Source organism: Gossypium hirsutum, chromosome A06, assembly GCF_007990345.1.
Source record: "Gossypium hirsutum isolate 1008001.06 chromosome A06, Gossypium_hirsutum_v2.1, whole genome shotgun sequence".
Lineage (NCBI taxonomy): Eukaryota > Viridiplantae > Streptophyta > Magnoliopsida > Malvales > Malvaceae > Gossypium > Gossypium hirsutum.
The window spans coordinates 121,366,822-121,382,422 of record NC_053429.1 but is presented as its reverse complement, the minus strand read 5'-3'; the positions used below and the strand labels follow the sequence as shown (position 1 = coordinate 121,382,422).

At 36.9% G+C, this 15,601-nt stretch overlaps 3 protein-coding genes across 5 annotated transcripts; 1 reads left to right on the top strand and 2 right to left on the bottom strand.

The window, feature by feature from the left end:
- Positions 1–539: 539 nt before the first annotated feature.
- Positions 540–4,067, bottom strand: LOC121203109 (scarecrow-like protein 30). 2 transcript variants are annotated; one of them, XM_041116060.1, is made up of 3 exons: positions 3,964–4,067; positions 1,072–3,552; positions 540–963 (listed from the first exon to the last, which is right to left on the bottom strand). In XM_041116060.1, the coding sequence occupies exon 2, from the start codon at positions 3,338–3,340 to the stop codon at positions 1,178–1,180; it is 2,163 nt and encodes a 720-aa protein (XP_040971994.1). In that variant the 5' UTR covers positions 3,341–3,552; positions 3,964–4,067; the 3' UTR covers positions 540–963; positions 1,072–1,177. The 2 variants fall into 2 exon arrangements, with proteins under 2 accessions (XP_040971994.1, XP_040971995.1); XM_041116061.1 differs by having other exon boundaries at positions 3,982–4,041.
- A 1,157-nt stretch (positions 4,068–5,224) lies between these two features.
- On the bottom strand, positions 5,225–14,263 carry LOC107962029 (telomere repeat-binding protein 3). Of its 2 annotated transcripts, none has more exons than XM_016898244.2 (9): positions 13,093–14,263; positions 12,293–12,437; positions 11,201–11,984; positions 10,895–11,065; positions 10,547–10,626; positions 10,201–10,445; positions 6,319–6,639; positions 6,090–6,153; positions 5,225–5,649 (listed from the first exon to the last, which is right to left on the bottom strand). In XM_016898244.2, the coding sequence occupies exons 2-9, from the start codon at positions 12,371–12,373 to the stop codon at positions 5,413–5,415; spliced, it is 1,983 nt and encodes a 660-aa protein (XP_016753733.2). In that variant the 5' UTR covers positions 12,374–12,437; positions 13,093–14,263; the 3' UTR covers positions 5,225–5,412. The 2 variants fall into 2 exon arrangements, with proteins under 2 accessions (XP_016753733.2, XP_016753734.2); XM_016898245.2 differs by having other exon boundaries at positions 13,678–14,263.
- LOC121230550 (uncharacterized) lies at positions 12,383–15,254 on the top strand. Its single transcript, XM_041115456.1, has 2 exons — positions 12,383–12,390; positions 13,674–15,254. The coding sequence occupies exons 1-2, from the start codon at positions 12,383–12,385 to the stop codon at positions 14,131–14,133; spliced, it is 468 nt and encodes a 155-aa protein (XP_040971390.1). The 3' UTR covers positions 14,134–15,254.
- Positions 15,255–15,601: the final 347 nt, after the last annotated feature.

Sequence of the window (15,601 nt, the reverse complement as noted above, 5' to 3'; positions counted from 1 at the left end):
ATATTAATTTATTAAATCGTTAAATAAATTATAAAAAATTTGTAAAAGTATTTGAAAAAAAATTTAACTAATTTATATCGATTTTTGAGTCAATCAATCTAATACCTTTTCTCATATCAATATTTTAACCAGTTATTGATCCAACCAATAAGTCTAATGCGATTCAAATGGTCATAGCTACATCAATATATATATGGACAAATTTAAAGAAAATTTTGAACTAATAGACATAGTTTTATTGTATTATTGTTTTTATCATTTTATTTCTTTTTCTTGTTTAAAAGAATTATGATATTAAAAAAATAGTTTTGTTGAAATATCTAGTTATATAAGTTTTTATGTATACAAGAATATAATGATAATTTTATATAGCGAAGCGGGATAAATAATTTCGTACTCACTATCAAAAAAAAAAAATTTCATCCCACCCCTCCTCTCCTCTACTTTCCAAACAAAAACATCCACTCTATTCAAAGTGGACCAATTCAAAATCTATCGAACGGTTGAAGTTTTACGATCCCTATGTTCAACACATATGATACAAAATTATAATAATTTTTAAAAATCTTCCAAATACATAATTCTTTTTTTTTAAAAAAAATTACCCATATCAAAGACATATCGGAAACTTACCATCAAAGTCCGAGTAAATTTGACTATAAAATTTACAACTTTGAAGCAAACACAATAAGCACTATTTTTATGCATACAACATACTTAAATATCATTACCATTCCCCTAAACAGCGACGTTTTAATATAATTACGCATCTGTTTCGTTAAGAATTTGGAGGTGTGTAAAAGGCGTTATCGTTGCTGCTGTTATTCCCGGATATATTTTACGTGTTATGAGCATCGATGCAATGACCTCCAGCCATATGGTAAACGCCGAAACGATCTGGTACATGTTGCATTTCAGCCTCCAACAGCATGAGAATAAGCACCAGCAATGATCTTACATAACCTGGTTGGAAAATACGACAAACGGTCGTCAATATCAAGTTTTGTTTTCAGGAATTTGAGTTTATGTGTATGCGTGTGTGTAAGGGACGGAGTGAAGCGGATAGATCACCTTATCTCCGCCTATGTGAAATCCGTCACTGGATTGTAACCATCAAAAAGGCTGCAGCTGATTTTGCAAGACTTTGCCTTTCCATGAGTAGTTGAAAAATATGCGGTTACGAGGCAGGCACCCAACACGAGTGTGCATAAACAATCCGTCCCTTCCACCCTTGAAGCAACCAATGGTTATCCTCGTCGATTACAAAGTCCTTGTGGTAGCTTGTATTGACTCTCTCCTTTGCCGTCTTCATCATCTCCTTATCCAGTGGCAACTGTCTGAACCCGGCCCTTGTAGTCCGGACCTGCCATTGCTTGTATGTCTCGGGCCTCTCAATTCTTTCAGCACCTTCGCATGCAATGACATTCATAGCCTCCCAACCAAATATCTCTCTCTCGATTAGCATCCGTTCCGGAATTTCACGGGGCACATTTGTCTCAAGCATATCGAATAAAGTGGAATAATGGAAGAGAGCCTCCCTGAATCTCGTAATAAAGAATGGAGCACTGTAGGCACCGTTCACAATCCCTAGTATGAGAACATCGGGATGCAATTTCCTCATCAAGTTCAGAACTTTATTCCTTGGACTCTCCACAACCACAGTCTCATCGAGCAGATTCCGAAGCCTGTAAATGCAGTTTACAATAAGCACTTCACCACTTTCAATCTTTATGTCCTCGATCTGAATGGTGTCCCATTTTTGTGCAATTGCATGGAACTCGAATGGAACTTTGAAAGTCTCAGCATAGTTTGCAAGACGACGCCCTGTCTCCTCAACCCTTTCTGCTGGCCGGAAACCAGGTTGCGGAAGATCAATCCCTGTGATCTTTAGTTTAGGTGGTCCCCCTGGTCTAGTTGAGAGACGCCGTATAAGACAAGGCCATTGGAAGCCATATAGAATACCGAAGTCAATAATGTGAAGCCTAGCTGCATTTTCTGCAAGATTCATTATCGTCGTATTAGAGAAGAAATCCGAGAGCTTCCTAAAAGGGCATGCAGCAAGAAACAGATGGTAAGCTTTCAAGACGTTAGCAGCTGATGTCGGTCTCGTGAAAACAGGATTGTAACTCTGGGTCCCGGAGCCAGCTAAGCGTGCCTCTAGACCATCGACAAAATAGTGGGCCAACCGTTGCATCCCATCACCCATAGGCGAAGAATGCTGCCTGATTTGCTTCAGCAGCTCATTTGCACTCCTCCGATCATCGGTCGCAACAGCTTGTGCACAAAGAGTCAACAGAGTCCTCAAATCCACCACATTCCATTTACCTTTCTTTGCACGTGCCTTCCCACCTGTAGGACCTTTTGACTGTCCGTTCTGCTGCACATTCTTGTTTGTTTCGTGTTGCAAAACTTTTTGAAGGTCGGCTAAGCTTTGACAATTCAGTAACACTGTATCAAACATTTCCGGGCTTACAGTGGATTCAGTATAAACCGACGACTGCTTGTTACTCCTGCCGTTGTATAAATTCACATCCTCGGGATAAGGCTTCTTCTTTCCCCTCGGTCTGTCTTGCAATAACTCATTTTCCACCTTCTCTACCACACTTTTAGCCTCTTCCTTCACCTCTTTGAGAAACAGTCCGTCACTCTCTACATCGACAAACAAGTTTCCGCGATTCGGAAGGAACCTACTTGCTTCCTCGAACCCTTTTCTGAATTGAATGACTGACTCACTATCACCAAATATTTCAGGAAGCCGGGGAGTACTCACCGGAGAATCTGTAAAGCCGTCTACGAGACTACCAGCACTGTTCCCGGAACTATGGGATGAATTGGCCTGAGAACTGTAGTTTAAAGACATTTGCACGCCTAAATCATAGTTGCATGGAAGATTGAGTAAGTTACCGTCACCACTACTACAACTGCAACAACTTTGACCACGAAGTTCATTTGAGCTTTCATGGTTTTGATATTTCAATTCGGGTTCCAGAGAAGGTGGATACTGTTCTCCAAGAACCTCATAAAATGATTTCTCGGCAGCTTGAAGGGCTGCCGAAGACTCTTTAAACATGCAGGTCTTATCTTCCATATCTTCCTCCATTAACATCTCACTTATGTACTTAAGCACTACGTCACTAAAGTCATAATCCTCGGGCTCGTTCACACTTGCAGAAGGCAGCAAATTTATCGGAATCATAGCAGGTTGCAAAGGAGGAATACCAGCAAAAGTTTCATTCTTAAACCCGTTATTAAAGTTCGGGCTCGATATTGCTAACAAAGTTTCATCATTTACTCTGAATCTATCAACAGAACTGTAAAGCCCCTGCAACGACGGATCCATGATGATACGCTTCACAAATCAATAAAAAAACCGAAACTCGAATTTCAGAACTATCAAAGCTCTTCACTTTCAATTCAAAAACTGATAACCCAAAATAAAACCTAGGAAAATTCCAACCTCAAATCCAACACCTCCCCTCTAGGTACTATTCCTTGTCCAAAAAACCAACACAATTTCCAACAATAAACTACTATGTTCCTTCTCAAAAATACCTAAAAAAATCAAAATAACACAACATCAAACATAAAAAGAACTGGATTCTAAATAAAAAAATGAAAATTCTGGGCATTATATTATCAACGAGAACAGCAAATAGCATGTTTTTACAATATAAAACATTTTTTTATAAAAAAAATGAGATATTTGAACAGTAATGAATAAGGAAACTTAAACAAACATAAACCAAAACCCAGATTGAAAATGATCATTTCAAGAACAAATATAAGAATCAAACTGGGAGCACACACACATATATACCCAAAAACAAAAGATTCTTTAAGGGTTTAAAAGTCAGACAACCTTAAAAACACATCAAAATCTTTTACAAGACAACCTTAAAAAAAAAACATCAAGCTAGTTTTACTTTTAAAAGAACAGAGAAAAGATCAATAGAAGTAAAGTACCTGAGCTGAGAATCTTACAGAGAAAGAGAGAAAAGGGGAGACAAAGGTTAACCTTTGTTGGAATTATAAAGAAAAAGAACAGACTCAGTGGACAATAAGAAAATTAATTTTTAAATAGGGTGATGATGTTGGTTGAATCTTAGCCGTCCATTCATTCCTAAATATAGTATTTGATTTCATAAGATTGGTATTTCTTTTTCTTTTAATTAAGTCGTCTCTAAAAAGAAAAAGAGTTTTTTCTGACTTTTTTTTGAGTCTAAAACATGTCAGACATGTAAGCTTATTTTAGATATTTCTAAAACTTTCCTGTTAATCCAAAAAAAAAAGCATTATTCATTTTAGCAAGTATTATAAAGTTTAGATGTAAAAGAAAAAAATTATATTAATATTACAAATCATTATTTTTTAAATGGACCAAAAATATAATAATATTTTTATTAAAAATGAAAACCATAGACCACTAGACACATTATACATTTACTATCTTATTTTATTATAATACTGTAGTAAAATAAAAAGATCTATACAGTAAAAAGTCAGCACAAATTAAATTTGTATATAACTATTCTTTCTCTAATCAACTTTGATTAAAACAAAATTCAAGTAAAATTTATATATTCTTATTTTTATTATTTTACTATTGTTCTACTTATAAGTATCAGCGGATTTTCATTATTTTACAGTAATATATATATACATAACTATCACTGGATTTTCATTTTATGATTTTTAATACCATAACTATTATTTTTATCCATTTTATTTCGAAAATGTACCGGCATCCAATAACAATGTGGCAATGTGCCACATGTCATGTCAACAATGTGACAGATCACATTTTTGTTGGCAATTTTTTTATTTATTTTGTGGCAAAAGTGGAACTAAGATAATGGGATTGAACCAAAGTTGAACAAAAAAAAAATCAAAGTGAAAAAAGAAATGTAGTTTAAGGACCAAATAGTGAATTAACTCTTTAAAAAAATATAAAACATACTATATTTATTCTAAATATCACACTAAACACAGATTAACATTCTATAATTTTATACCCCACTTTGAAATTAAATCAATAATATCTGTGTATTAGCCTTCTTGCCATCCTCATCATTTAGCACTAGTGCAAATCAAAAAAGAAAATTCCTAATAAACACACTAACCTAATCCTTTACATTAATTAATCATAAATATCTTGTCTTTGATTCCCCTAACTTCATTGGATATGAATTACAAATTTAAATCAAAAGAATGAATTGCCAAAAAGTACTGAAAAATGTGGTTAGTGGACTAATCTTATTTCATCTAATCATTTTATTTGCAGAAAGTGCCAATGGCTCCCCCACCATGAAAAAACCAGGCCAATAAATCAAGTGAGAGTGCAACATTACATAAATAGTAAATAATTTGTACAATGTTTCATGTCAGTGTGGCTGTGTGTGCTTTTTGTTTTCCTTACATTGTACCGATTGGGACACGTGCAACACCCTTTCTGTCAGCTTCAGTGGTGTCTGTGATGCTCGGAGTTCCATGACGATGATGGTGAAGCTTGCTTTGCTGCTTTTTAGCTTGATGCTGAGCCCAGTAAGCATGGGCAACCAAAACTCTGTCCAGGAGTTCCTGAGGTACTGGATCTCCTCGCCGTTGTTGCAGGGAAATCTTCGCCGTGTGAACCAGTGTTTTCCATTTATCCTGAAGATGGTAGCGATCCGTAATTAGAAACAGTTGATACAGGTATTACCGATAAGAAACTCCTGGTTGTACAAAACATGTTGCTTAATCCATACCCCAAATGCATATATAAGCTCAAAGATTAGTTACCAAAATAGAGTTTGCAATGAAAATAAATAATGAAAGCATTGGTTAACGAGGCTTATCGGTCTTGGGAGACCAGTATGGCTTCAGCTAATTCACAACAAAATTTTACAAGCTTTTGCATAGGCATCTGAGCACGATAGATAAATAAAAATTCAGTAATCGTCCTGGTCGTCCTGGAGTTGATCGGTTCTTTCTCAATGGTACACCCGGGCCTGAGAAATCTGCTCTAATGGTTATCGTACATGGTAAGTCCCATTCATTGCCCATATCTCTTCATTGAACAAGAACGAGAAGAAAAAGATGAGTAACGTTACCTTCAAATTCACATAAGTCCGATGGTCAGCACTCTCAAAAGCTCGCAATTTAATATCACGCCACCTACATAAGAGAGAAAACGAAATTAATCTTGAATATTTATAATTGCATCCTCTTCAAAGAGCCAATCCAACAACTACTTTTACCCTCCTCCGCAAACCCATGAAAAGAAATAGTAGTGCTCAGTAGAAATGTGAACAGAAACAGCGGCAGCATAATATATTATACCTTCCAGTACCAATCTCCTCAACTGCCTGTACCAATGCTTCGACTTCTGATATGGAAAACGGCCTCCAGATTCGACACTGTGCAAGCTCAGATTTTTGGAATTTCTGGTTGACTGCGACAGCAGTTAGTGCCTCAACATTTGTTGCTGGAACTGGAACCGGAACCAGAGCCCTTGACTCCAACAGGCTTTGATCGGTTGGCATGTCAGTTTTGGAGGAAACAGGTTCATGGTCAGTCGCAGGATTTTCTGAATTGGTCAGAAAAGGTAGGTTGGGTGTGCAATTCGGAATGCCAGTATTTACAGCTGGAGCGGCCAGAGAGCTGGAAACCAAGCAGTAATCAATCAACAGTACAACTAACTCACAATATAGATACATGAAATAAAGTGATATGAATCAACAACCAGTAATAAAACAACCTATCATAAACCATAAAAAATTGTAGGAATATTCTGTAAATATTTTAGGAATATTTTGTAGATATTTTTTTATTAAAATCCCTTATTTTAAGGGATCATATCTCCTATTTAGTATCTTTCCTAACTTAGAGTTTCCTAAAGTAGTGTCATAGGTTGTATATAAAAACTCTGATTTATGTTCTATTTAATAAAAATAATACTCTGATTTCTACATGGTATCAGTTTAGGTTACGATTTCTTTTTCAACCTAGGCCATGTCCGAAACTCCTTCTCCTACTTCGGAGATTACTTCAAATCCAGAAAATTTTTTTGGTTCCGATGCTCCATCAGATTCGTCTAGTCTGACTATCACCTGCCATCGATTGAATGGCAACAATTTTCTTGAAGGGTCTTGTGAAGGTAATCTGGTCATAAAAGATCCAGAAGGTAACCTTTCTTCTACTGCATTTTTCTCCTCCCAGTTGACTCCTAATTGGATCCTCGATTCTGGTGCTACGGATCATATGACTGGTAACAAGGCATTGTTTCACAATTTTTTCCATACCTTTGGTAAAGCTGTCAAAACGGCTGATGGTACCTTGTGCAAAATAGAGGGACATGGCACTGTTATTCTCAATGAACAGATTGCACTTAAAAATGTTCTCTTTGTACCAAATCTGGCGTGCAATCTCATCTCTGTTAGTAAATTGTCCACAGACTTGCACTGCTCTGTAATTTTTAATGATCGTGATTGTACTTTGCAGGCACTAAACTCGAAGAAGATGATTGGTAAGGCCAGCTTGCATAATGGTCTCTACATCCTCCCTACCTTGCAATTCTGAAGGTTGAGAATGAAGATTAGAAGGAGATACCTGTTGTGGCTGAAAATCACTCCATGTTTCCCCCTGAATTTCAGCCTGAGTGAAATAGGAATCCTGCTCATAAAATGTTATATCCATAGTGGTGAAAAATCGTTTAGAAGGAGGATGATAGCATTTATAACCCTTCTTAAGTGAAGAATACCCAACCAATACACATTTTAAAGACTTAGGATCTAACTTGGACTTATTAGGAGCAATATTTTGGATAAAAACAGTGCAGCCAAAAATTTTAAGTGGCAGAATGGAGGAGATAGGCTTAAAATGAGGAAAGTGCTGCAAAAATATAGATTGAGGCGTTTGAAATTTTAAAACCTTACTAGGCATCCGGTTGATTAAATATGTGGCAGTTAATAAGGCTTCCCCCCACAAATATTTAGGAACATTAGTGGTAAATAGAAGAGAACGAGTAACTTCAAGAAGGTGCCTATTTTTTCTTTCGGCAACGCCGTTTTGCTGTGGGGTTCCAACACAAGAACTAATCTGAACTATGCCCTTTTCCTTAAAAAAATCACCTAAAGACCTAGCAAAAAATTCACTGCCATTATCAGATTTAAAGAGCTGGATTTTAGACCCAAATTGAGTGAGAACCATGTTATAAAATTGCACAAAAACACTAGCAGTTTCAGATTTATCTTTCAGCAAATAAGTCCAAGTTATCCTACTGTGATCATCAATAAAAGTGATAAACCACTTACAATTATCAGCATTCTTCACCCGAGAAGGGCCCCAAATATCACTATGGATCAAAGCAAAAGGGTAAGAAGGCTTGTATGTAGAAGGAAAATAAGATGATTTAGTATGTTTGGCAAGAGAGCAAACTTTGCAAGAAAAAGAATTAGGCCTTTTATTAATGAATAGAGCAGGAAACAATTTTGCAAGGTATTGGAAACTAGGATGGCCTAAACGAAAGTGCCATAACATAACAGTATCAACTTTTCCTAAAGCGGTAAATGACTTGGAGATCTCGATTTTAGGAGAAAGGCTGTCGGCTGTAAATGGATCTTTGCTGTAAAGTATAACTCCAATGGCAGTATCCAACGATACAAAGCTAGACTAGTGGCCAGAGGTTTCACGCAAACATATGGGATAGACTTCACAGAAACTTTTGCACCTGTGGCAAAGCTTAACACCATTCGAGTACTCCTAAGTTTGGCTGTAAATTGCGATTGGAAATTACACCAACTTGATGTAAAAAACGCATTTCTTAATGGCAAGCTTGAGGAAGAAGTCTATATGCAATTGCCACCTGGCTCAAAGTCTATTGAAGGTAGCAACAAGGTTTGCAAGCTCAACAAGTCTCTATACGGGTTAAAACAATCACCCAGAGCTTGGTTCGAGAGGTTCACTAAAGTCATTCTTCAAAATGGCTACAAGCAGTCCCTTGCCGATCATACGCTTTTCATCAAGGTAACTTCTACAAATAAGAAAGCTATCCCAATTGTGTATGTGGATGACATCATTCTTACTGGAGATGATGAGGAAGAGATTAGCAATTTGAAGAAGTTGTTAAACAGGGAATTCGAAACCAAGGACTTGGGAAAGCTAAGGTATTTCCTAGGAATGGAGGTGGCAAGATCAAAAGAAGGACTTGTGATCAACCAGAGAAAGTATGTACTTGATTTACTCAAAGAAACTGGTTTTCTTGGCTGTAAGCCGGCTGATACACCAATGGAGGCAAACTTGAGATTCAATAAAGAAGATGAGTCCTTAGTAGACAGAGAGAAATTTCAAAGGTTAGTTGGGAAACTAATCTACTTATCCTTGACAAGGCCAGATATAGCTTTTCCCGTAAATGTGATAAGTCAACACATGACTAATCCTACTGAAGAGCATATGGCAGCAGCAAATAGAATTCTCAAGTACTTGAAGAAAACTCCAGGACACGGCTTAATGTTTAAGAAGACGCAAGACAGAACTGTTAAGATTTTTACAGACTCTAGTTGGGCTGGAGATCTCACTGAAAGAAGATCCACTAGTGGGTACTGCACTTTTGTTTGGGGTAACCTTACAACTTGGAGAAGTAAGAAACAATCTGTTGTTTCAAGAAGTAGTGCTGAAGCTGAATTTAGAGCACTAGCTTTGGGGATATGCGAAGGAATTTGGCTACTTAAATTACTAAAAGAACTTGGCACAAATCAGGAGGATCACTTTGAAGTTTTGTGTGATAATCAATCTGCCATTCAGATTGCCAAGAACCCAGTTCAACATGACCGAACAAAGCATGTTGAAATTGATAGGCATTTTATTGCTGATCAAGTCAACAAAAAGACAGCCACTCTTTCTTACATTCCTTCAAAAGGACAGATTGCAGACATTCTTACCAAGGCTTTGCCAAAACCTGTGTTCAATAAATTCCTATTCAAGCTGGGATTATACAATGTATATTCTCCAGCTTGAGGGGGAGTGTAGGAATATTCTGTAAATATTTTAGGAATATTTTGTAGATATTTTTTTATTAAAATCCCTTATTTTAAGGGATCATATCTCCTATTTAGTATCTTTCCTAACTTAGAGTTTCCTAAAGTAGTGTCATAGGTTGTATATAAAAACTCTGATTTATGTTCTATTTAATAAAAATAATACTCTGATTTCTACAAAAATCACCTCGTTAAATTTTGCAGGGTGGCGTCATATGATAATAAAAGAGGTGGTTCTTCAGAGCACATGGTTGGAGGAGCTTTTGCAGGACCAGGCTCCAAAGTGAAACCGAGAGCATCCAGATTATCATCACAGGAAATACCAGCCTGTGATAGAGCTCTGCTGTCATCTCTCACCTTTTTCCCTTGAAGGAGTAGCCCAACACGTATTCCACCTCCAATTAAGGCTGTCACTGCCTCCATTACGGTCCTCTATTCACATTTACATAACATCAATGGTAAAAGTTAGAATATATGGACTAATAAAATAATTATATTAACCGATGTACAATAAAAACACAGCATTTATATACCTTCAGTGAACCAACAGTTGCAGTTTCAGGCACCTCGATGTAAAGTTCTGGAATCCTAAAGGACTTGATGCTAAATTTCACTGTACAAGAGAACAAATCCAAATTAGACATTCCCCAAAACCAGAGCAAAAAATATATGCAAGTAACATGCAACAGTCTATCAAAAACCATCTGCACCACAAGAATCCTTGAGCTGGTAGGATGCTTGATGAGTGATGACCTGTAAACACGGATGATATCCCACAGGCAACACAGCAGAATAAAATAGTTTTGAAAGACTAGTTACATCCCAGTCCAGAAATCTTTAAACTATTAAGTGCTATAAAGACAATTGCAATAGTGAAGCACCTCTATCTGACATTGCAGCTGTGCTACACTTATCACCAATCATATCCTTCTCAGGATAACTAGTAACGCTTTTACGGTCAAAGATCTTCCTCTGTTTATAAAGCATGTCATACTGACATCTGTGGTAGTTGTAGTATGTCTTCCGCTTGCAATACAGAGGCCTTTTTCCTCCTTGAAATATATGAAACACAAAAATCAGCAAGAAATAACTTGGTACTTCAAAATAAGATGCACAAGAACTTTGGTTAGAAGCAGACACGTAAAGAGTGACATGCTATGAATGCTAAAACTATTGGAACCACTCACCAAATCTAGAATGTTCAAAATCCTTCAACTTTGCAGCAACTTTCCAGTATTTGGATGTCAGCAACTTCCTTATTCTTCGGTCTCCGATATGTGTTGGAGGTCTAGAAGCCTTAAACCTCTTGCTAAGTCTCTTTAACCTAGAAAAGTTTTCTTCATCATCTCTATTGCCTAACTTAATATCATTCCTACGTCTTGTAAATGGAACACTAGGAACAGGGTCCCGACGTGATAGCAATTTGACAACTCTATCAAAGTTAACGGGATCCTTTGGAGGGCCTTTATTAGCAATATTTAGAGCCTGAGTCTCCAAACCCGTAGGATCTCGCTCTTGTTTAAATGCATTCTCAGTTTTACCATTATACGACTCCCCAAAATAAGGGGAGTGACCATCTACATTACCCGGAAAACTCCCATACTTTAAATCGCCATTGATTTCCTCTGAGCAAGCAGGATCCGTCTTTGTCAAAGTGCATTCCAAGATGGCATTATTTTTAGCACATCTGAAGTCCTTCGAATCATCACCATTTTCAGTAGTCAACTCTGAGGCAGCAACGCTTGCTTCACACCTTCCTTGCTCAAAACATTTGGGTTTCAAAGGCTTATCTTCGTACTGGATTTCCTGTTTAAAACAATTTTTACCTATAGAATCACATTCATGTCCTTCTGAAGCATTGCTCGAAGCAGAACTTTCACTCTCCTGCAGTAGCTTCCCAGCTAGAGAAGCTAACATTTCGAATGCGCAAAACTGACTTTCCTCAACTGTACACTTACTTTGACTCCTCCTCTGTAATCAACAATGACCATAGTTTTATACATCAAATTAGAACATCAACATGATCGAAAACTAGTACAAGATCAACAGCCAACCTTAAAAGACAATGTAAAAAAATCGAAACATACTCAAGTCAATCGAGGACCATAGTTTTATCATCAAGTTGGAGATCAAAACTAGCACAAGTTCAACATGCAACCTTAAAAGACGAGGAACAATACAACAAAACATACCCAAATGGATTGTATTTTATAGATCGAGTTAGCACATCAACAGGATCAAACAGAACCTTAAAGGACAATTACAAAAAATGAACATACCCGCATGGATCGAGGGGCTCGGGGTACATCGTGGACATTGAAGGCATTGAATCCATAATCTAACCTCTTCTTAAACACCATATCACACGCATGCTAAGGTAATTCAATCCCTCAACAAGAAGAAAATATTCCAGACTCAAATTCTCTGCACATAAACCAATCCAAAAATAGAGTAGCTCATATATCAGAATAATAACAAAGATAACCACAACAAACCTTAATATATATATATATATATATATATCTGTGTATATAACGCAAATTAATTTTGCTTGATCACTGAAAAAACAAAAGAAAATTCAACGGCCAGAATTTTTTTAAAATGAACATATCAAATTTACGGATCCTAAAATGGTATATTAAGAGAAGAATACAGTTGCTTAGCTTTGATCAAATTCAAATTTCTGTTAAAATTAAAATTTCCACTGTGAAATTTAAATTAGAATTGATTGAAAATCTTGAACTTAAACAAGAAATTATACAATTAAACAAAGCAAAAAAAAGGGTTAAATTCTTATTCTCTTTGTTTTTATTTTTTAAATAATTAGTGGAAGCTAAAAAAATCCAATAAAACTTAAAATTCAACCGAAATTCCAACTTTGGCACGATTAACATTTTCGAAGCGAAAAAAGAAGCTCAGATCTCGATCCAAAGTATAATTCGATTCGAAATTTAATCACGTAAAGCCCAATTTTACTCACAATTTGGCGTAATTCAACGGGAAATTTAAAAAACTCCAAATAGTAAACCATAAAAAGGACGATACCTTATAATTCAAGTAAAAAGGTTCAAGAACTTACCTTTTGAATTGAAAGGATCTTCAGTTCTTAAATCCCAATATATATACACACACATATACACAAAGAAAACAATTAAAAATGCAATACTTTTAATGAAAATTCAGCTGAAACAAAGATCAGATTTTTATTTTTTTATTTTTTGGTTGAGTTGTTGTAATTTGAAACGAAGAATTTTTTTTACAAAAACCCTTCAAAGCTTAAGAAATTAAAAAAAAAAGCGACATTACAAAATAAAAGGCTTAAACCCATAGTTATTGACCAAAAAACCGGTTGAGCCGGTGGATTAGAGATTGCTTCACTGGCAGTTGAAGGTAATTAAACCCATAGTTTCCAGCTGTCAGAAAACTAGAAAGGAGGAATTACCACGTGGCAGTCGATTACATATCGGATAAGATAAAAAGGATAAATTTTTCCATAAGTCACTGTACTTTTGTAAATTTAGATTTAACCCCTATACTTTTATTTCTAGGAAATTAAACTCTCTGCTTTTTCAGATTTCAAAATTCAGCTGTCTACTTTTCAAGTTTCTGCTAATTTAGTGCCAGAATTCTGACGCTAGCCTGGTGTCTATGGTTTCATAGAAACCTGTTCGTTTGGAAGCAAACAGATGCGCCAGCAGCTGTGATTGTCAACCAGGCTGACAGGTTTTTGAAGAAGTGGCAAGATGCTCCGACTGTTTTATCCAGGGGGCAGTGCGTTCCGTCGGGAAGGAGCAGCAGTCGAGTCACTTGGGAGAAGCCGGCTGATGGTTGGGTAAAGTGCAACGTTGGCACCGCCATCTCTTCTACATCGGGCGGTTGTTTTGCAGCTATTGTTCGAGATCATACTGGGTCTTTTATCCGAGGTTGTTTAGGAACGGCCCCTACTGTTTGGGAGGTACAAATGGCTGAATTGGTGACCATACGAGAGACTCTCTCTTGGTTGAGAACACTAAATTTTAGAAAGGTAATTTTCGAATCGGATTGTGGGGATGTTATAGAGCGTATAACTCTTCACGGCATGACTTATCTGAATTTAGGCTTGTTCTTCAAGACTGTTTGACTCCTTTCGGTGGACTAAACGAATGGTTAAGACGGCTCACGAGCTCGTAAGAGTGACCTTATCTCGATGTCTCTCCCACGTTTCTTTTGCCTATTTTTGATACTGATATTTCTTCTTTACAGACTGATAATATTCAGAGAGATAAACCTATTGCTTTAGATTTTTGGTTTTGTGCTATTGATATTTTTCAGAAATCAACCTGAGTTAACAGTTAATTAAACACCGATCAATATGTAAGCCTATGTTACATTTATGACTTTGTAATGGGCCAAATCTGCCCGGGCCCAACAACTAAAAACCAAAATTTAAAAAATAAATAAAAATTAAACCAAATTAAATGTCCACAAGTTCAAATTACATATCCCAATTTCAAACCCAAACTCAAATTTAAAACTCAAAACCGAATTAATCCTAGCCCAATACTCAATGGCCCAACAACTAATAGAGCCCGATAGGCCTAATCCTTTGAAAGTTCTTGGGAACCCTAACCCTAGCCCCATTCGCTTGGCGCTGCAGCAGCCTTCAGCATCCTCCAGCACTAACATCGTTCGCGCCTCCACGTCGACACAATCGTACCACCTCCGTACACCGCCACGTTCCTGCAAGCAGACAAGCAGACAACAGCAAAATAGAGACAAAAAAGGAGCAGCTTTTTGTATTTTTTTTCTTTTTTCTTCATTTTTTTTTACTTTCGGCTTCAAAAGCCAAAGCCAAAGAATGTAATCAAGGGAGGCACACTTCGCATATTGTAATAGAGAAAAAGGCTATCAAAATCAAGAGGTGATTTCCGATTTAAATCGCTGGGCACTTTTTTATTCTATATTTTTTTTTTCTTTCTCTTTGGCTTTATTATTTAGTTCTTGTTGTTTTTTTTATTTTTATTTGAAGACACGAATAAAAAAGGCGAAGGGCTTACCTTTTCGAACGCGCCATCGAAGTCCCTAGTTCCTTTGTCGAGATCGGAGTTATAGAGGGGATTTTGGGGGTAAAATCGGCGGTCCTTGAGGTAGGGATCCAAGTGGGGTTAACTAGCGAACAGATCACCCTCCGTCGATCACCGTTTGGGGTGGTCAAATGGCGGCTAGGGTCTTTTGAGGCTTGGTGCTAAAGAGGGGTAAAAATCGGCCAAATGAGAGAAAGTATGGGGGTATTAGGGTTTAGCTTTAATAGAGGCTTGAAGAAATGGCCAATTGCCTCTTGATCCCCTGCTATTGTGGATTAAAAATGAAACGGCACCGTTTTAGGGGAAGGGACCGGCGCATTAACCTGTTCCAGGACCAAGCTCTTAAAATGGGTTATTTTGTAGAAGGTCCTTCCCCTTTGCACCGCATTATGATTAGCTCCCATTCGCATTTGATTTGTTTTGATTTCTTTTGAATTTTTCCCAAAATTTGAGCTCTTTTGCATTTTAGCCCGTATCTCAACGCAGTGTTTCGGGATCAGGGTAATTATCAGCTTTGGTCCCTGT

Coding starts and splice junctions, on each gene's coding strand:
- LOC121203109 (XM_041116060.1), bottom strand. CDS start 3,340: ATGGATCCGTCGTTGCAGGGGCTTTACAGTTCTGTTGATAGATTCAGA.
- LOC107962029 (XM_016898244.2), bottom strand. CDS start 12,373: ATGGTGTTTAAGAAGAGGTTAGATTATGGATTCAATGCCTTCAATGTC. Junction 11,985..12,292: donor GAGCCCCTCGATCCATGCGG/GTATGTTCATTT, acceptor TGTTGATTACAG/AGGAGGAGTCAAAGTAAGTG. Junction 10,446..10,546: donor CAACTGTTGGTTCACTGAAG/GTATATAAATGC, acceptor AAATGTGAATAG/AGGACCGTAATGGAGGCAGT.